The sequence below is a fragment of the Rutidosis leptorrhynchoides genome, chromosome 3, assembly GCF_046630445.1.
Source record: "Rutidosis leptorrhynchoides isolate AG116_Rl617_1_P2 chromosome 3, CSIRO_AGI_Rlap_v1, whole genome shotgun sequence".
Lineage (NCBI taxonomy): Eukaryota > Viridiplantae > Streptophyta > Magnoliopsida > Asterales > Asteraceae > Rutidosis > Rutidosis leptorrhynchoides.
In genome coordinates this window covers 472,857,068-472,879,397 of record NC_092335.1, presented here as the reverse complement: position 1 = coordinate 472,879,397, position 22,330 = coordinate 472,857,068, and the positions used below count along the sequence as shown (strand labels likewise).

General features: G+C 35.4%; 1 protein-coding gene across 1 annotated transcript; it reads right to left on the bottom strand.

Annotated features, from left to right (window-relative positions):
* Positions 1–4,405: 4,405 nt before the first annotated feature.
* On the bottom strand, positions 4,406–7,196 carry LOC139898124 (glutamyl-tRNA reductase 1, chloroplastic-like). The gene is made up of 3 exons (XM_071880832.1): positions 6,863–7,196; positions 6,022–6,263; positions 4,406–5,924 (listed from the first exon to the last, which is right to left on the bottom strand). The coding sequence occupies exons 1-3, from the start codon at positions 7,104–7,106 to the stop codon at positions 4,806–4,808; spliced, it is 1,605 nt and encodes a 534-aa protein (XP_071736933.1). The 5' UTR covers positions 7,107–7,196; the 3' UTR covers positions 4,406–4,805.
* Between the last annotated feature and the right edge of the window lie 15,134 nt (positions 7,197–22,330).

Sequence of the window (22,330 nt, the reverse complement as noted above, 5' to 3'; positions counted from 1 at the left end):
TATCTCTTGCTATATGTGAGTATTACTTGCTACTTGCTAATATGTTTAATACTCATTAATTTTCCAACTTGTTAACATGCTTGCTATGTGTTACTAGTTAGAACACTAGGATTCAAATAACTCGCTTACTTCAATGAATTAAGTGTAAAATGGTTCACAAGCAATAATGGTCAATAATCTATTTGGTCTTGTCTAAGTAACAAATTATGTAACATGTCTAAGTACAACTTAACATTGATGTCTTTACACACTTAATGTTTAACTTAGAAAGACATCTTTCAATTAATCTTTATTTAATCTTGAAATGAATATGATTTGTGATTAACTGAAACTAGGAAGTTAATGACATGTTGACTAGTCTTTAGGATTGAACCAAATACATTAATGAATCTAACTAAGTCTTGACCAAACTGAGATTACCCAAAATGACAATCAAGACACTTCTCCAAGAATGTTGGGTTTACTACATTGGAGTAGTGTTATGTCATTTTCACACAATAAGACCAAACCTCACACACTTAATGCATATAGTACTTGTATAGGATATTGGGTTTCTGATGTGTGAAATCGCGTCTATAATTTATAATGGGAAATACCGGTTAAAAAGGATTACTACACACTAACGGGCAATGTACCCAATCGTGCAATAGTATAAGTTGGTAAATCCGTATTCGTTCCAAGGACAGTTTAAACGTGAAAATTAAGGTTGCTACTAATGAAATTAAACTAAGTTAATCTATTGAAATGGAAATTACGAGATAATAGTTTGGGTGGCTATTTAACGATTAGCCAAATCAAATAATGATTTATCTAAGAACAGAAAAGAACAATATTTTTGGTATTTTAAGATTTAAGCTTTAAAGCAACAAACAAATTAAAATAAAATATTTGTAATCAAATAGGAGAACGAATGTTCGTCTAGACCTTTTACACCTAGTATTGGATGCATTTAGATTAAGCCCCAGTTATTATCTAACATATGTGAATTATCTAGTCGGTTCACCTGGAATTCCCCAGCGCAAACACTACAATTAAGATTATACGACACAGAATTCCCCGTAGCCTAAGACCTCCTAACTGTGACCAAATATTTCAACTTAGATGAAGACTCAAATCACAATCACACCAACTCTCGTTGTGTGTAATTCACCCCTATTTCATCTAGCCTTTTGAATCCAATTTACTCTCGTCTCCGAGTAAGCAAACAATCAATTAAGACAAACCAATTGTAAATTTTTGCACTAAATTAATGAACTCTCGTCCTATCAAACAAGTACACAACCAATTGAATCGAAAAGTCTAGCTTCAATAAGAATAGTTCTTTAATTCAAACATCAAATCATCACAAATTAAACGAATAACTGATAAGTAGCATCCAATACATAGGTTTATAAGTCTAGACAAACATTAAATAACTTAGCCAATAACCATGGCAACAAAAGGAATCAAAATAACAAATATTAAAGAAAACATTGTTTGATAATTTAGAATCAACCTAAATCTTGATGAGTGCTGAGATTGATCCTTGAAATCGGAATGATTGGAGCGTTAGAGTGACCTTGGAATTCCCCAAAAGTGACTGAAAATCGCCCCTAATGCTCTCAAATTCGGCTGCCAAAAAGATAACCCCTCATGATAAAAACTGCTCCCTATTTATAGGGTTACAAAACAGGACGACCTAATTCGCGCGGTGCGCATTTAAGTGCGCGGCGCGCACTTCCAAAGGTTTTTTAGTTGTTCGGAATTTAAAGCTGTCTGATGTGTTTTGAAGCACAATTGCGCGGTGCGCAGTCCTCCGCGCGGCGCGCATCCCTGTACACCGAATTTCTCATGAATTTTTACTTATAACTCGACTCAATCACAACCAAATTCACCCGATAACATAGAAACTGCTGTAAACGCGCCATAAACACCATAAAACAATCAAATAACACTTCTCGGCTCTCAGATCATAATCTTCCAAATAATCGCGAATAATAACCAAAACCGTATCCGAATGGACTAAAAATGACGGATATTGTCATGATAAATATACGAGAAATGTGCAATATCAGTTTATTTTGCAAGTGCTAGATGAAGTAAAGATTCCAAAATGTGGTCTCCATATCTGGGTCAAACGGCTATACAACGGATACATATTTTGGACTGAGGCACGCACGGTCGAACCACGGTCGACCGTGCCAGTGACCGTGTGACAACGGATAGTTATTGAATTCCACTATAAATAGCAAGCATTGGAGAGCATTTGAAGCCGACCCTCTTGCACATTTCAAAGGCTTATTTCCAGAGATCACAAGGGCTTTAATTACTACTCAAATGTGATCAATCAAGAGAAGATTCTATGATCTTATAGATATAGAATTTGGTTGTTGTAAACTTACTAATCAAATTTGTTTATCTTGTGAGTTTACTTAGTGTGATGTATGTCCTAAAATTGTCTTAGGATTATCATCACTGATTGTATAAGTCTTGTAACTTCAATTAGTAGAAGCATAGGCTAGCTTAGTGATCTACTTCCTTAAAGGGACTTAGGAAGTTGATTAATCTACTTCCTTAAAGGTTGGAGTTGGTCTTTCAAAGGGTTAGAAAGATTAGGTTTATAGTCTACCAAAGAAGTTGAAGACTTGTAAATCGGATCTCCACCGGGTTTGGAGAAAAGTGCTTAGTGAAGCAAGAAATCCCGATTAGTGTAATCGGGGAGTGGATTAAGGTGGATTAGTTAACATCCACCCGAATCACTATAAATCTTTGTGTCTATGTTCTTTACATTACTTTACTTATCATTTTGAACATAAACACCACACACATCAAGTTTGAGTTGAATTGGTTGATCATAGTTAATTAAATTTAGTGATCAATCGAAAAATTGTTAAAAACGTATTAAGTAACTATTCACCCCCTCCCCTTGAGTTACTTACATGATTAATAATTAATAATATTTAATATTAATTAATAGTTATAATAACTCGAAGTGAAGTTGCAGGTCTCGAGTTCAATCATTGGCAAACCAGATCAACCTAATTAGGGATTCACAGAAGAGAGATGCTTTATCCGACATCGAGGTGACGCCTAGGTTCTCGATGTTCGAGGTTTACTTGTTATGGGGGAGCCAGTGGCGGAGCTTAAGCAGTTGTTTTGGAAGGGCCGAACATGACATATTATATCGAAATACCAACCGATTTTAGTGAAGAATATTAATTTTGAGTATGTTGGTGATATCTCCAAGAGAAAATGGCCTCCCCCCGGACCAATGGCTCTTAATTTCATGTAACAATGAATCAAAATGAAATTTGTAGTCCTTTAAGTTACAAGCGTTTGAGCTTCTAAATCAACCAAATCAGAGTCTGTCTGAAGGAGATATAACCAAAACAGTGGCAATGCACAAATTTTGCGAGCCTTCACTGTTTTGGTCATATCTCCTACATACGGACTCCGTTTTAGTTAATTCAAACGCTCAAACGTCCGTAGATCAGAGGGCAACAAATCTTCACTAGCTAATTAAACTTTTGGAGGTGCGAGGGCCCCCTCCCGCCCCAAGAAAGCTCCGCCTTTGGGGGGGGGGCCAATGTACTCCTTCATAAGAGGTAACTCGTTAGAAAAACAGTTATAATAATAAACTCTTAGAAAATTCATAATATAATATAATTAATTAAAATTAAATTGTTCATAATTAAGATAGACAAAATCCCATAATTAAATTCGTGGGAACAAAAATCTTACGGAGTGTATTGGAAGCTAAATTTTGGGGGGGAAATGATGAGTGACAATAACGTTGTGGGACAAGGATGTTGACAAATTCCGTCTATGATGCTTAAAAGTCAAACATCAATCAACCAAGAGTATTCAAATTCAAGGTATGCATACCAAATGACATCATCTACTACTTGTATACCACCCCATCTACCAGGGTAGTTGATTGATTTTTTCATTAGTCTTGTACTTTTGTTTTGTTAGTGTGATAAGGTACATGTGTGCAAATAAACGAGTAATGGATAAAAAATTTCACGTCAGCCAATATGGAGAAGTCGTACACGACTTAACTGACTTATCTTGTTACCGTTTCCGACACTTCTCGGTTCTCTCTGACCATCTCAAAATATGATGCTAGTGAAATTTGAATCTAAATTTCATACTAATCCGTACCAATTTACCTGGACAATTTATCCGAATGACCCAAACACTGCTAACCCAAACACCCCTAGTCATTAACTTTTTTTTTTCTTCGAACACCACCCCTAGTCATTAACTACACATCTTTAGTACGGAACAAGAATCGCGGCCCGTTATACTAATGTAACTTTTGAAGGCCGGTGATCGAAACCAAGCTTTTATGTGATACGTATACAAGATATCGCATTCTATATCAGGTAAAAACTATGACAAATAACAACAGAAGCATGCAATATTTTGTAAAACGAAAATTGTATGCTACAATCGACATATTGCTTATACATGTTTGTACCAGGAAACAAACCTGTTTTTCTTAGGTAAATTACCATACATCTGAATTTAGTTTTGACAGAATAATATACAACTTTTACTATTGTACCAGTATAAATCAGTCTTATTACACTCTTCCATCCTCAATAATAGCCTCTCAATTAGGATTTCATTGTCCGCTCGATGCAGTGGTAACTCATGACAAGGTAGTGGTTGTTGATTGTGATAACCGATAATAACATGAACTTGGTGACGGTTATCAACAATGTTAGTGTACAAATAAATCATGAATTTGCTCAAAATGATCACCAGATCTGGTGAAAGATAAATATGAATAAATGAACTTCCAACAAAACCGGTTCAACTCATACCTGGGACTTCTCAATCTTGGACCGAATCTTATCTTCTAAGATCGAAATCTCCATCTCCAGTCCAAATATCCGATTCAAAGCATGCATATTTTCAATAATATCGTTCAAATATCGACCTTCAGTTTCATCACATCTCAAGTGTTGCATGGGACCATGAAGTATCTTGTTTACTATCCCCTTACTAAGCTCATGTATAGCTTTCTGATGTTTTTTAGATAAATCTGTACCCATTTTTCCTAAACACTTTTCCATTTCACTTGCTCTAATTCTTTCTGCATACGCCCTAAGTTTCTTGATTGTCGGCACCGTTTCTAAAGAATCTTTCCAAGCTTCAAATTCTCTCACTTCATCACTTATAATTAATTGAGCTTCTGCTGCTTTGCGTAGACGGTCCTTTTTGTTAGCTTCTACAACTTCTTTAAGATCATCCACATTAAACACACGGTTCGTTTCCAAATCTGACACACTCGATTCAACGTTCCTTGGAACAGATATATCAACAAACAATCTTTTTCTAATTGTAAGGGGGAGTGCAGAAACTTGATCTTTTGTGAATAATAATGTTTCAGAAGCTGTGCAGGTGAAGATGACATCAGCAATTGAAGCACATGACAATAACTCTGAAAAAGGTTGATAAACAATCTCAACATCGTTAAACTCCTCACGTATGGACGAGACTCGATCTTCAGATCGATTCACAACAACCATCTTTTTGCACCCCTTTGCAATTAAATGTTTAATCACAAGTTTTCCCATTTTGCCAGCTCCAACAACCAACACATTTACAGAATCATAAGAATGTTCAGGAATCTTCATTTGGGCAAGTTCTACTGCAGCTGAACTGACCGAAACCGACCCAGAAGAGATATTAGTCTCGGTTCTGACCCGTTTTCCTACTGTAATAGCATGCTTGAAAAGCCCACTGATCTTTCTGTCGAACCCGGTGACTCCTTGACCAACCTTTACAACATGTTTGACTTGTGAAAGAATTTGACCTTCTCCAAGAACTAAGGAATCAAGACCTGCTGATACTTCAAACAAGTGTTTTGTAGCTTCTTTCTCATACAATAAAAACTGATGTCGGCGAACATCCGAAACAGGAACACCACTAACCTACATTTTTTGAATGTGCAATTCAGGGTTTAATCTTTTATCATTCAGTATACAGAAACCGATGTATGTAAACTGGTATCTGGTTACTGGTTAATACCTTTGACATCCATTCAGTTATTTCTTTAACACCACGATGTTGGGAGAGCGCGACAGCGTAAATCTCCATCCTGTTGCAGGTGCTAAGAACAGCGGCTTCTTCTATGTGATTTAGTTCACATAATTCATTAATTGCTTGAGGCAATTCAGCCTCTGGAATTGAAAGTTTCTCACGGATTTCAACCGGTGCTGTGTGAAAACTAAGCCCAACCACCAGTATACCACTCTTTTCCTTTGTATATCCTACACAAAGTAGAATATGTAAGTTTTTGAGAACATAAATAACTGTTCATATAGTTTTGTACGCTCTGCATAACTATAAAAATGAGCAGGACAACTAGTTGAAAGAAAGATCATACCATCTAGTTAATTAATTCATATACTAAAGTACTCAATGAAGATCATACAGGCCTCTTATATCATCTACCGATTTACGAGAGGGGAGTTGCTATATAAAAGACATCAAATTAACCCTTATACGAAGTGGTTTCCAGTATTCCCAAAAAAGCACTATAATCATTTTAGATATTAAGCATCACAAACATTTATCTCATGAAACAATATCAGGCTATCAATTGCATCATAAGTTATATCAGAATCAACGTCTTAAAATGCAGAAAATCATTTGCTAACATATGACTTCATTAATTATTTCTAAGCACAAGCTACAATATACTTATTTCCTTTACAATAGATAAAAAACAGCAATCATATATATGATATATATAATATAATGTTCATAACAGAATCAGGCAATGACAAACCTAATTGCCGCACCTACAATTATTTTAGGCAAAATAATCACCAAAATTAACATAAAATAATTATGCCTAAAATCTTACTTTCAGCAGCAGAGGTTTTAAGAAGCTCGAGAGCTGAAATGCTAGACGAATTCGAAACCGATATCGAATCAGAATCCGATCGCACCTCGCATCTGAGATTTAGACATCTTCGTGATCCACGATCACAACTCAATGTCCGCATAGTAACCGAATCGAAATTCACATGATTCCGTGAACAACTGACAGAAGTTAAAGCGGATGAAGATGATGCCGTAGAATTAGTATGAACATTATTGATCATCATCGTTATACTGGAATTGAAACCACCAAAATCAGGAACAAGAGAAATATATAAATAAGGATAGTTGACAAACCCTAGAAATTGAATTTAAGGATTGAGAGAGATAGAGCAGGTATAAGAATGAGGATTAGTTGAACAGAAATAGCATGTAAGAATTTGATTGAATAAAATGAAACTAGTAGCTGTGCGGCATCTTTGACCCAATCAAAATTGGATCCTTTTTATCACTGTTTATACGAAGAAGAGTTGAATTATATTATATTTTATTTATTTATATTACAGTAAATTATATTATATAAAAATAGAAATAGACGAGAAATGCACAAAAATCGCTAATCGTTTGGCCCCCACACGCCCATTTTGTATGAATTTCTCCGCATTGGAAATGTGATTTTTGACTTGTTTGTGGTGGACAAATATATATGTATTTTTTTAAACATTAGTTATGGATGACCCGTTAGAGGTTTAATCACTTACGCTTTCATCTATTGATGTTTAGGAAAAAATTTGGTCCCATCTGAAAGTATGGACGGTAAAACTCTCCCTCCGCAATCAGTGGCGGAACTTGAACCCGACCACAGATGGGGCGGGTTTAAAATTTTATTAAATTTTTCAATGACAGCTGTAGCGAACACTAAAAAAACCTTAGTTTTTAGTAAATTTTTTATTTTTTTAGTATAAATTTTTTTAAAAAAAGAATCCAGCTGGGGCGGGTGCCCCGCCCCGTCTCCATAATGTTCCGCCCCTGTCCGCAATGCCCCGACAACAAGATGGCGAAAAACACCCTTGAGTGGAATTCAATGGTTAAGGGTCAACCTTGTGTTCAATGTTGCACCCCACGAGACCTCTCACTAAAAAAGACAGTTCACTACCACGTGAGCTACAACACAAATTTTATTTATTTATTTATTTATTAATATGTACAACGTAATACTTTACGTTACTCTCTTCGTCTCAATTTTTTTATCACACACAAAAAACAAACAAGTTAAAGAGTATAATTATTACATTGTACATTTTTTTGTTAGCTTTACACTTTTACCTTCATTTTATCTTACATATATATACATTAAGGCATAAAAAAATTTTATCACATAATTTTTATGTATTTATAAAATTAGACAATTCATTTGAAACATTCTGAACGGTAAATAAGGGAGGGCGGGGAATAAACTAACTAAGTTATAGTGATGAGTGTGGCCATATGGGTGTTCAATATTTAGTTTTAAACCAGTTAAATCGAAAACTAAAATGTAAAAATACAGAAAAAATTCAAAGAGAATTTAAATTCAGTTTTCTGTTTTACTTTTTCGAATTTGATTTAAAAATAATTCAAAACAATTTGCAAGGACGGCCCCAATTTAATTTATTCTAAGGTTATTGCTAGTAGTAACGACTTGTTACGATGCATTGGTTCAAATCACAAAGAATAAGATCATCGAGAATATTTTACATAGTTACGAGATCGATAGTTCCAAATCAATCGGATCTACAACTTTTATGACTTGGCTTCAATATTCAATTATGGGAGGAGTTGTAGTTGGAGTCCTCCTAGGAACTTTTGCCTAAAATTCATCAAGAGCTCGAATGTAGAATCGAAAAAATGGGCATTGACTGAATTTCAAAGAGTAAAACTTCTTGTCTTTTTTTTTTTTTTTTTTTTTTTTTTTTAAATTCTTGTTCGAGTTGTGTGTTGGGTGCCTATGGTGTGACGACCCCGTCAAAACACTTAACGGATCCGTCAGTTGGTCCCATAGCTTGATCGGACTTAAATGAATTAAATAAACAAAGTTGCATTCTTTTATTTCAAAATGTTCCCCAAAAAGGAAACAAACCAAATTAAGTAGTTTGAAAACCAACCAACCATAATATGAAACCAAAAGTTGACACAAAACATTGCCAACAATCCCACAATTTAAATTATCCAAAATAGAATGCAAACTTAAGTTTCATAAATAGTTTCATAAAATCTGCCCAAATGCATGCAGACTCTTCTAACGACAGCGGAAGCATCAAATAACTCAAGTACCTGTGAAAACATGCAAGTAAACTGTCAACACAAAGGTTGAGTGAATTATAGGTTTAAATAAATAAGTAAACTTTAGACCACAAGATTTAAAAATGTTAGAAAACATTAAACATTATTCCATTATCAATGAGCCACCTGGTAACCACTTAACCCTTTATTTACCCTTGCCAAACACAATAAAAATATACACTTGGACAGTGTATCTACAACAAATTACGAAGTACTAAACATTCCGATTATAAATTGCTAGCGCGACTAGCTCGAAATGGGGTTGTCAAACCCGATAGATCTATCCATAGGATTCGCGTTCACCGGTAGAAACCAATGATTACAGTTACCAGACTAGGGAATATTTTTGTCCAACTCACAATGAATAATTAAATTTAACTGTTACTTGTGTCTAAACGTAAATAAAAATCTGCATGTAATCACATCCCAAAAATATACTTTGAAAAGTATGTAAAAACGGGACTATAACTCACCTTAAATAGCAACTGAAGAAATCTCACAAACAAGCGAACAGCACGTAAAGTAAAGTGATCAAGAAAGATCACAACGCCGACCTATAAATAAAGCAGGTCGAAATAAATAACTAACTTAGGCCAAGTCTTAGTATGATAGCTATTGTACATGTTGCAAGTAGACATAGAACATTACTCAGCAAGCATCGGTTTGATTGGAACAGCATAAGGACACACACTTTCTATTTTTAGAAAGTTTCTATTTTTAGCAGGTTTCCATTTTTGGAAAGTTTTCTATTTTAGGAAAGTTTCTATTTTTGGAAAGTTTCTATTTTTGGAAAGTTTCTATTTTTGGAAAGTTTCTATTTTTGGAAAGTTTCCAAATTTAGAAAGTTCTATTTTTAGAAAGTTTTGAAGTTAGGAAAGTTTCCTTATTTAGAAAGTCAACAGAAGTCAACTGAAAGTCAAAGTCAACCGAAAGTCAACTCAAAAGTCAACCTTGGTCAAACATAGTCAACATTAATTTTAAAAGTGTAAGTTATAATAATAATATAGGTTATAACGTTATTTAAAGTCAAAAGTGTATAATAATGTCTTAACATAAGTTTAATTAAATAAAATGAATTATTAAAGTTAATATAAGTTGAAATGTTATAATTAGTATAACATAAGTATTTAATTAATTAATTAAATATCAATCATAATATAAATATTATTAATTTATAATAAATTTTAAATCATATCATAAGTATTATTAATTAATAATGAATTATGAATCATATCATAAGTTTCTAATTAAAATTATTAAATCATAAGTATTTAATAATTAAGTCATAATTAAATAATAATTAAGTCTTATAATAATTAAATAATTATTTAATCTTTATTATAAGTCTTATAATAATTTCTCATAATTAAATTTAATACTTATCATAAGTATTTTCCTTTAATAATAAAAGTATTACTAATCATAAGTTTAATTAAAATGTTAATTAAATTATAATTAATAATTAAATAATATAATAAATAATTATATTAAAAGTCTTAAAATAAAATAATTACTTCCTTAACATAAGTAATTTATTTAATAATGAAATCCATAAATTTTTATCATAAGTTAAATTATTAACCATAAGTATAAATTTAAAAGTTCGCCGGGTCGTATCTTGAGCCCCGGGTGTCGGTTTCGGGCAAGCCACATATGTAACTTCACCTACTCAAACCACCCGACACATTTATGAACTCAAGAACACTCCAAGAACAGTCCCTAAGTCGTGCATATCAGCCATGACTTCAATTGGGAAAATCATTTTACTCAAAACAATAATTCGGGCAAAACGGGTGAACCGTGGCTCGGATTTAGGTGACCCGAACATGAATATTCGTCCCACCATCAGTCCTAACCAAATGAGGCACCCTAAAGACACCAAGGATGGTCACAAAGTCGGACCCAACCTTGTTCATGCCAAGAACACCTTTCAATCTTTAACAAAAACCAAATTAAGCGTATCTAGGGCTCCGGGAATCGAAACGACATGAATCCGGAGTCTAAAATTAATGTCTTGATGAGAGGAACTCATTTATGTACTTTATTTTAACATTCATATCAGTTACAAAGTCAGAATATACGTTTTATGCTGCTGTCCAAAATTTACAAACCGAAAACATGAACAAACGAGTAATTCTACGCATTCAAACAACATTACAACAACTTATACATATCATACTAATCATATAACATCAAAATACAGAAATATAAATAAATATGGAAAGTTCTAGGGTTAGGGTTTATACCCTAATCGAGAATCAAAGTATATGATCGCGTAGAGAACGGAGAGAGGAACACGATGGTGTTAAATGATTTATGATCCAAGCTACAATTTTAGATGATGATGGTGGTTTATGGTGGTGATGGGTCACGGCCAAAGAGGGAGGAGAGGAGAGGGTGAGAGCAAAAATATTAAATTAGGTTTTGTGATAATGAGATAAAATTAGCAAAAGAGGAAAACAAGGAGCCAACACTCCCTCCCCTTGGGAGTGTTCGGCCGATTTGGTGAGGGGGTGGGCCCCTTAGTGGGCCAACTTGTCCAACATTGAAAAGCGTGCATTTCCTGATGGCCCGAAAGCCCGTACGAAGCCCGAAACGCGAAAACATGCTTACGCGATTAAAAATCCGGAAAGATAACGAACGCGCGACGAAAAATAAATATAAATACACCTATTAATAATATGACCTTAAAATATCATATTTAAAATATTTAGGATTTAAAAATCCCGAAAGCTCGACCGTTGGTTTAAAAACCGAAAAGATTCGCCGGATGGAAATCCGCGGAACGTAGAAACGTATAATTTAAAATATGAATACATATATCCACATAACACATAATAATTATTATATATATATTATTACAAAAATAATAATATAGGTCATGGAAATGACGTGGCACACTAACAGTTAACGGTCGTTAAATAATTAACGGAAAAAGATAACGGAAAAAGTAGGGTCGTGACAGTACCTCCCCGTTACGGAAATTTCGTCCCGAAATTTAAGCAGGCGCAGGGGTTGACTCGGCATCTGAGAACAAATGCGGATACTTCTGCTTCATTTGGTCTTCACGCTCCCAAGTGAACTCGGGACCGCGTCTAGCGTTCCATCGGACCCGAACAATAGGAATTCTGCTCTGTTTAAGAGTCTTAACCTCTCGGTCCATGATCTCAACTGGCTCCTCAATAAAATGCAATTGCTTGTCAACCTGAAGTTCCTCCAAAGGAATAGTCTGATCAAATTCAGCCAAACACTTCTTTAAGTTCGAAATATGGAAAACATCGTGAACAGCACTGAGTTCTTGTGGCAACTTCAAACGATAAGCCACCGGTCCAACTCTTTCAATGATCTCAAACGGTCCCACAAAACGAGGACTTAACTTCCCTCTTTTACCAAAACGAATAACACCCTTCCAAGGCGAAACTTTTAAGATAACACGATCACCAACTTGAAATTCAACATCTTTCCTTCCTTTGTCAGCATAACTCTTTTGCCGACTTCTAGCAGTTCTCAACCTTTCTTTAATTTGAACAATCTTCTCAGTAGTCTCGTGAATAATCTCTGGACCTGTAAGTTGAGCATCCCCAACCTCATTCCAACAAATAGGAGATCTACATTTCCTACCGTACAAAGCTTCAAACGGTGTGGCTTTAATACTTGCGTGGTAGCTGTTGTTATAAGAAAACTCAGCTAACGGCAAATACCTATCCCACCCATTTCCAAAATCAATCACACAAGCTCGCAACATATCTTCTAATGTCTGAATGGTCCTCTCACTTTGACCATCCGTTTGAGGATGATAAGCGGTGCTCATATCCAATCTAGTGCCCAAGGCTTCTTGCAACGATTGCCAAAATCTCGATACAAATCGACTATCTCTGTCGGAAATTATAGAAACGGGAACACCATGCCTCGAAACAATCTCTTTCAAATACAAACGGGTGAGTTTCTCCATGGAATCGGTTTCCCTAATCGGCAAAAAGTGAGCCGACTTAGTGAGTCGATCTACAATCACCCAAATCGCATCGTAGCCACCCGAAACTCTTGGTAACTTAGTGATAAAATCCATAGTGATACCTTCCCACTTCCACTCGGGAATTTCTGGTTGTACCAACAATCCGGACGGTTTTTGATGTTCAGCTTTGACCTTAGAACAGGTCAAACACTTAGCCACATACGTAGCCACATCACCTTTCAAATTTGGCCACCAATACAGCTCCTTAAGATCATGATACATCTTTCCTGAACCAGGATGAATTGAGTACCTAGACTTATGAGCCTCATCCAAAACAAGTTGTCGCAGTTCACCAAAATTCGGAACCCAAAGACGTCCTACAAAGTACCTAGTACCATCTGCTCGAATCTCGAATTTCTTAGCCATACCTCTTACATTTTCTTTCACAAAATTCTCTTCCTTTAAGGCTTCTTGTTGTGCCTCAAGAATCTGCCTTGCGAGGTTTGATCTAACTGTCATATTCAAGGCCCTAACCCTGCGAGGTTCAGTCCTTTCTTTACGACTCAATGCATCAGCCACAACATTGGCCTTACCCGGGTGATACAAAAGGTCACAATCGTAATCATTCAACGTCTCAATCCATCTTCGTTGTCTCATGTTCAACTGTTTCTGATCGAGGATATGTTGAAGACTTTTGTGATCTGTGTACACAGTACTCTTGACCCCATACAAATAATGTCTCCAAATCTTAAGTGCAAAAACAACGGCCCCCAACTCTAAATCATGAGTTGTATAGTTCTGCTCGTGAATCTTCAACTGACGTGATGCGTACGCAATAACCTTCTTTCGTTGCATCAAAACGCAACCATAGCCTTGTCGTGATGCGTCACAATAAACAACAAAATCATCATTACCCTCCGGTAGAGACAATATCGGAGCGGTAGTCAGTTTCTTCTTCAAAATCTGAAAAGCATTCTCCTGTTCATCCTTCCACTCATACTTTTTCCCTTTATGCGTTAAAGCAGTCAGAGGTTTCGCTATACGAGAGAAATCCTGGATGAACCTTCGATAGTAACCTGCCAATCCTAAGAACTGACGAATTTGAGTAGGAGTTTTCGGGGTTTCCCACTTTTCAATCGCCTCAATTTTAGCAGGATCAACTTGTATTCCTTGTTTGCTAACAATGTGACCAAGGAACTGAATTTCTCTTAACCAAAAAGCACACTTAGAGAACTTAGCGTACAACTCTTCTTTCTTTAACAAATCAAGCACTAACCTCAAGTGTTCTTCGTGCTCTTCATCACTCTTAGAATAGATAAGGATGTCGTCGATGAAAACAATAACGAACTTGTCCAGATAGGGTCTACACACACGATTCATGAGGTCCATGAACACAGCAGGTGCATTTGTCAATCCGAACGGCATAACAAGAAATTCAAAGTGACCGTAACGGGTGCGAAAAGCAGTTTTTGAAACATCAGATTCTTTAACACGCAACTGATGATAGCCAGAACGAAGATCAATTTTTGAATAAACAGAAGAACCCTGAAGCTGATCGAACAGATCATCAATTCTCGGAAGAGGATAACGATTTTTAACAGTGAGCTTATTCAGTTCACGATAATCAATGCATAAACGAAAAGAACCATCCTTCTTCTTAACAAACAGAACAGGAGCTCCCCAAGGGGACGAACTAGGACGAATAAAACCCTTGTCTAACAACTCACGGAGTTGACTTGACAATTCTTGAAGTTCAGAAGGCGCAAGACGATAAGGAGCACGTGCTACAGGAGCAGCGCCGGGAACAAGATCAATTTGAAATTCTACCGCGCGTTGCGGCGGAAGGCCAGGTAAGTCATCGGGAAACACCTCGGGAAAATCCCTAACAATATGAACGTCATCAACGTTCTTTACTTCCTTACTAGGATCAACAACATGAGCAAGGATAGCATGACAGCCCTTACGGAGATGTTTACGAACTTTCATACAGCTAATAAGGTTTAACTGTGTGCATTTCTTATCTCCAAAGACCATCAGTGGCTCTCCAACCACATCAGTAATACGAATAGCCTTATCATAACAGACGATCTCGGCACGGTTCGCGGACAACCAATCCATACCAATAACAATATCAAAACTACCAAGTTCAATCGGTATTAAATCTATCTCGAAATCCCTACCACCCAGATTAATGTTACACTTACGATGTACAGTCTTAGCAGTAAGTTCCTTACCATTAGCTACTTCAATAACATAAGTATTGTCTAAGAGAGCTAACGGCGTTTTGATTCTCGGACTTAATTTACTCGACACGAAACTTAAATCAGCCCCTGAATCAAATAACACATAAACTGATAAATCGTTGACTGAGAACGTACCAGTAACAAGCTTAGGATCTTCCTCCGCATCCTTAGCATTAATGTTGAACGCTCGGCCGCGTGCAGTCTCTGCAGTCTTCTTGTTGGGACAAGCATCTCGGAAATGCCCCGGCTTCCCACACTCATAACAAACCCTCGGATTACCTCCATTATTCGATTTCCCATTACCGTTACCGTTACCACCTCTATTACCAACATTATTATTATTACCACCAGTCGCGGGAGTAGCAGACCCCGGCAAAAGCACTGTACAATCTTTAGCAATGTGCCCTTGCTTAGAGCACCTCTTACAAGTAACTGTGCAGTAACCATCATGAACTTTATAGCAACGAGGACACACACGCTGATTTCTGTTGTTAGCACCTGAGGTATCCTGTTTCTTCTGCTGATTTTGGTTTTGATTGCGGTTGTTATCCCACTTTCGTTTCCCATTATCAGCTTTCTTGACAACCTCCTCACTACTTTCAACAACTGTAGTCTTGCTTCTTCTCAACACCTTGTCATTAAGTTTGTGGGCCATAGACATAGCGGCCTCAATAGTCTGGGGTTCACTGGACTCAACCCCGTGTTCAATCTTCTCGGACAAACCATCAATGTAAGCCTCAATTTTGCGGTCCTCATCCGCATAAACCCTAGGACACAGCAAAGTTAACTCGAAAAACCTTCGTTCATAGGCATCTAACTCGGTGCCATGCATTTTCAAATTCTTGAGCTCAACCTCTAGCTTCTTAAGCTCACCCCGAGGTCTATAGCGGGTGATCAATCTTTCCTTAAAATCATTCCAGGCCAAACCATAAGCTACATCGCTTCCCAAACTACTAACCAAATTGTTCCACCATGTCAAGGCACTATCCTTGAGAGTGCAACTAGCGAAACTAACTTTGTCCTCTTCACGGACCCGACTGACCCTGAAAATAGATTCAATTTTCTCGAACCAACGAGTAAGCCCTATTGGTCCTTCCGTACCACTGAATTCTTGAGGTCGACCAGCCATAAAAGTTTTGTGGGAGCATCCCACGTTGTTGTTCACATTGGCGTTAACATCAGCATTTGCTGCCATAGCAGCAGCAATTCCTTCATTGATCAGGCGTTGCATACGCGCTTCAGTGGACTCTCTTGGAGGCATGATCTTCAAAATAGAATAACACATCCGTTAGTACCAAGAATAATACTAGTGTCATAAAGGAATAGATCAAAACACGAAAAGACTAACCATTAAGATATTAGTCAACTAACACTATGAGTAATAACATGACAGTTATGATTGTTATAGAAATAACCATCACATGCATACATATTTTATGATAACATCATACAACATACATAGCACCTAACATACATGAACATATATTACGCATAATATAACATGCCAAGAGCCACAACATCAGAAATAAAACATGATAATGATAATAGATGTCATAAAAATAACCATCCATACATAATGAAAAATATCCCATAACAAAATCTTAATAAAATCCTCGGCAAAACGCCGTACATAACCCAAAATGTATGTATAAAAAGGACATTAAGTCTGATGAAATAGATAATCAATATGAATAATCACATCACATTCGCTTAGAGCGGGTGTGATAAGCTGGTCCAGCATGAGTCTCAGCAGGATCCTCATACTTACGCAACTTCCCTTTCACAACATCCAACTCTTCCTTCAACACACGAACAGTGCTCTCGAGAGCCTCGAACTTAGCATTAACTTCTCGATCACGCTTGCGGTTCGCATCCTCAACCCTATGCTTGAAAGTGATAAAGTTACCCATGTCGGCACGGATCTCGTCCATAACTTCATTATGTGGCAAGGTGCGCAAACAATCACTAAGGGCGTTAATACGTGTCACCTCATTATAAGCCCGGTTCATATGAGTAATGGTAGAAAAATAGTAATGAACAGGATCATCGATCTCCGGTTGATTAGCACGACGTCTAGCAGGAGACGGTGGAGCAGGAGCAGCAACAGAGTTATCGCTCGAAGTCGACATCTGCAAACAGCAAAACCGCAAACCACATACCAAAAAGATATAAAAGCTAATAATATAACTTATACGAAATGAAATGCATAATAATGCTATAGCAAAATGGTCGGGCTGTAGACTAGACTCTAATGCACCCTAATAACCACGGGTTGACCACATTAAGACCGCCTAGTTCCCTACAACCAGAGCTCTGATACCACATGTGACGACCCCGTCAAAACACTTAACGGATCCGTCAGTTGGTCCCATAGCTTGATCGGACTTAAATGAATTAAATAAACAAAGTTGCATTCTTTTATTTCAAAATGTTCCCCAAAAAGGAAACAAACCAAATTAAGTAGTTTGAAAACCAACCAACCATAATATGAAACCAAAAGTTGACACAAAACATTGCCAACAATCCCACAATTTAAATTATCCAAAATAGAATGCAAACTTAAGTTTCATAAATAGTTTCATAAAATCTGCCCAAATGCATGCAGACTCTTCTAACGACAGCGGAAGCATCAAATAACTCAAGTACCTGTGAAAACATGCAAGTAAACTGTCAACACAAAGGTTGAGTGAATTATAGGTTTAAATAAATAAGTAAACTTTAGACCACAAGATTTAAAAATGTTAGAAAACATTAAACATTATTCCATTATCAATGAGCCACCTGGTAACCACTTAACCCTTTATTTACCCTTGCCAAACACAATAAAAATATACACTTGGACAGTGTATCTACAACAAATTACGAAGTACTAAACATTCCGATTATAAATTGCTAGCGCGACTAGCTCGAAATGGGGTTGTCAAACCCGATAGATCTATCCATAGGATTCGCGTTCACCGGTAGAAACCAATGATTACAGTTACCAGACTAGGGAATATTTTTGTCCAACTCACAATGAATAATTAAATTTAACTGTTACTTGTGTCTAAACGTAAATAAAAATCTGCATGTAATCACATCCCAAAAATATACTTTGAAAAGTATGTAAAAACGGGACTATAACTCACCTTAAATAGCAACTGAAGAAATCTCACAAACAAGCGAACAGCATGTAAAGTAAAGTGATCAAGAAAGATCACAACGCCGACCTATAAATAAAGCAGGTCGAAATAAATAACTAACTTAGGCCAAGTCTTAGTATGATAGCTATTGTACATGTTGCAAGTAGACATAGAACATTACTCAGCAAGCATCGGTTTGATTGGAACAGCATAAGGACACACACTTTCTATTTTTAGAAAGTTTCTATTTTTAGCAGGTTTCCATTTTTGGAAAGTTTTCTATTTTAAGAAAGTTTCTATTTTTGGAAAGTTTCTATTTTTGGAAAGTTTCTATTTTTGGAAAGTTTCTATTTTTGGAAAGTTTCCAAATTTAGAAAGTTCTATTTTTAGAAAGTTTTGAAGTTAGGAAAGTTTCCTTATTTAGAAAGTCAACAGAAGTCAACTGAAAGTCAAAGTCAACTGAAAGTCAACTCAAAAGTCAACCTTGGTCAAACATAGTCAACATTAATTTTAAAAGTGTAAGTTATAATAATAATATAGGTTATAACGTTATTTAAAGTCAAAAGTGTATAATAATGTCTTAACATAAGTTTAATTAAATAAAATGAATTATTAAAGTTAATATAAGTTGAAATGTTATAATTAGTATAACATAAGTATTTAATTAATTAATTAAATATCAATCATAATATAAATATTATTAATTTATAATAAATTTTAAATCATATCATAAGTATTATTAATTAATAATGAATTATGAATCATATCATAAGTTTCTAATTAAAATTATTAAATCATAAGTATTTAATAATTAAGTCATAATTAAATAATAATTAAGTCTTATAATAATTAAATAATTATTTAATCTTTATTATAAGTCTTATAATAATTTCTCATAATTAAATTTAATACTTATCATAAGTATTTTCCTTTAATAATAAAAGTATTACTAATCATAAGTTTAATTAAAATGTTAATTAAATTATAATTAATAATTAAATAATATAATAAATAATTATATTAAAAGTCTTAAAATAAAATAATTACTTCCTTAACATAAGTAATTTATTTAATAATGAAATCCATAAATTTTTATCATAAGTTAAATTATTAACCATAAGTATAAATTTAAAAGTTCGCCGGGTCGTATCTTGAGCCCCGGGTGTCGGTTTCGGGCAAGCCACATATGTAACTTCACCTACTCAAACCACCCGACACATTTATGAACTCAAGAACACTCCAAGAACAGTCCCTAAGTCGTGCATATCAGCCATGACTTCAATTGGGAAAATCATTTTACTCAAAACAATAATTCGGGCAAAACGGGTGAACCGTGGCTCGGATTTAGGTGACCCGAACATGAATATTCGTCCCACCATCAGTCCTAACCAAATGAGGCACCCTAAAGACACCAAGGATGGTCACAAAGTCGGACCCAACCTTGTTCATGCCAAGAACACCTTTCAATCTTTAACAAAAACCAAATTAAGCGTATCTAGGGCTCCGGGAATCGAAACGACATGAATCCGGAGTCTAAAATTAATGTCTTGATGAGAGGAACTCATTTATGTACTTTATTTTAACATTAATATCAGTTACAAAGTCAGAATATACGTTTTATGCTGCTGTCCAAAATTTACAAACCGAAAACATGAACAAACGAGTAATTCTACGCATTCAAACAACATTACAACAACTTATACATATCATACTAATCATATAACATCAAAATACAGAAATATAAATAAATATGGAAAGTTCTAGGGTTAGGGTTTATACCCTAATCGAGAATCAAAGTATATGATCGCGTAGAGAACGGAGAGAGGAACACGATGGTGTTAAATGATTTATGATCCAAGCTACAATTTTAGATGATGATGGTGGTTTATGGTGGTGATGGGTCACGGCCAAAGAGGGAGGAGAGGAGAGGGTGAGAGCAAAAATATTAAATTAGGTTTTGTGATAATGAGATAAAATTAGCAAAAGAGGAAAACAAGGAGCCAACACTCCCTCCCCTTGGGAGTGTTCGGCCGATTTGGTGAGGGGGTGGGCCCCTTAGTGGGCCAACTTGTCCAACATTGAAAAGCGTGCATTTCCTGATGGCCCGAAAGCCCGTACGAAGCCCGAAACGCGAAAACACGCTTACGCGATTAAAAATCCGGAAAGATAACGAACGCGCGACGAAAAATAAATATAAATACACCTATTAATAATATGACCTTAAAATATCATATTTAAAATATTTAGGATTTAAAAATCCCGAAAGCTCGACCGTTGGTTTAAAAACCGAAAAGATTCGCCGGATGGAAATCCGCGGAACGTAGAAACGTATAATTTAAAATATGAATACATATATCCACATAACACATAATAATTATTATATATATATTATTACAAAAATAATAATATAGGTCATGGAAATGACGTGGCACACTAACAGTTAACGGTCGTTAAATAATTAACGGAAAAAGATAACGGAAAAAGTAGGGTCGTGACATATGGTCGAGCTAATATTAGTTAAGATAGAATTTAATATGGTATTTTTTTTTTTTTTTTTATCAAATTGTCTAAGATTGATTTTAGAAAATAACGTTCTGTTTGACTTATAAGATCATAATATCCATTTTCATTGAATTATTATTACTTCAATCTTTTGTATTGCTACGCATATATTTTATTCAAGAAAATAAATTTAACATTGTAGTTATCAATCAAATATACCAAACATATTCTTGTTAAGAAGGATACGGTCATTTATATCATAAGGACTAAAATTTAATAAGTAACATATTTCAGGGGGTAAAGTGTAAATCTCATGTAAGTTGCTAACAGATCTTCCCGCACTTTCGTTTCATTTAAAACCCTGTATCTAAACTAAATCAACTCTCTCATTACAATTTTAACGCAGTTAAACCTACATTGCTCTGAAAACACAATCTCTCTCTCTCTCTCTCTCGAAAAGAAAATGGATCAAAATCAAGAAAAGAAAGAAGAACAAAATCAAGCTTTCGACAAATACGCAAAGGCAAAGATTGAAGAATCAAATCTGAGTTTGCCAAATGCATTACTGAGAGTTAACACTGATCCATCTCTTGGAAAAATCTACTACATCAAAATTCTCCGTAAGTATTCTGCTATTTTATTAAGTAAATTTCAAGATTTCACATGATTTGTAGTGTTAAAGTTGAATGTGTTCTCTCCAACGATTTCTGCTATATTTATGTGTTTATTGAAATCGATTTCACTCTTAGGGTTTTATCTTGATTCTTTTTGTATCAGTAATCTGATCTTGTGTAGTGTTATGTGTTTCTTGAAATCAATCTTTATGTACAGGTTATGTGAAATATTTTGTTGATTAATTGATTTGCTATTACAGTTTGGGACTATAATCTATTTGGTCATCAAAAAAACTATGTGAAATTTATATGTGTAACATAATGTGGTGTATTGTATGTGTTCGATGAAATGATTCAAAGAAAATCATTCTTTTGTTACCAGAAGTCGATACTAAAAGTGCTCAGCATCTAGCTGAGAAGATTGCTGCAGGAGCGCAACTAGATAGAAAAGTGTACCGAATTCGCAATAAGGAAGTACGTGCGATCCCACTTTAAATCTGTCTAAAAGTGCAGACCCTATTTTACTTGTGTTTATGATATTTTTATCTATGTTACAGCTGTATAAAGTTACTGGAGATGATTACAAAGTTTTAAATGTAATTCAGAAAGTGTCGAAAGCTACAATCGGTGTGTTAGGTGACTATGTTAGTGAGCGCCATTCTCAAGGGTTTATTGATTTGGTGGGGACCGTTGAGGAAGTTAAAATGGCTGAAGAACTCATCATTGATCAAATCCTAAAGGTAACCGGCTTCTAAT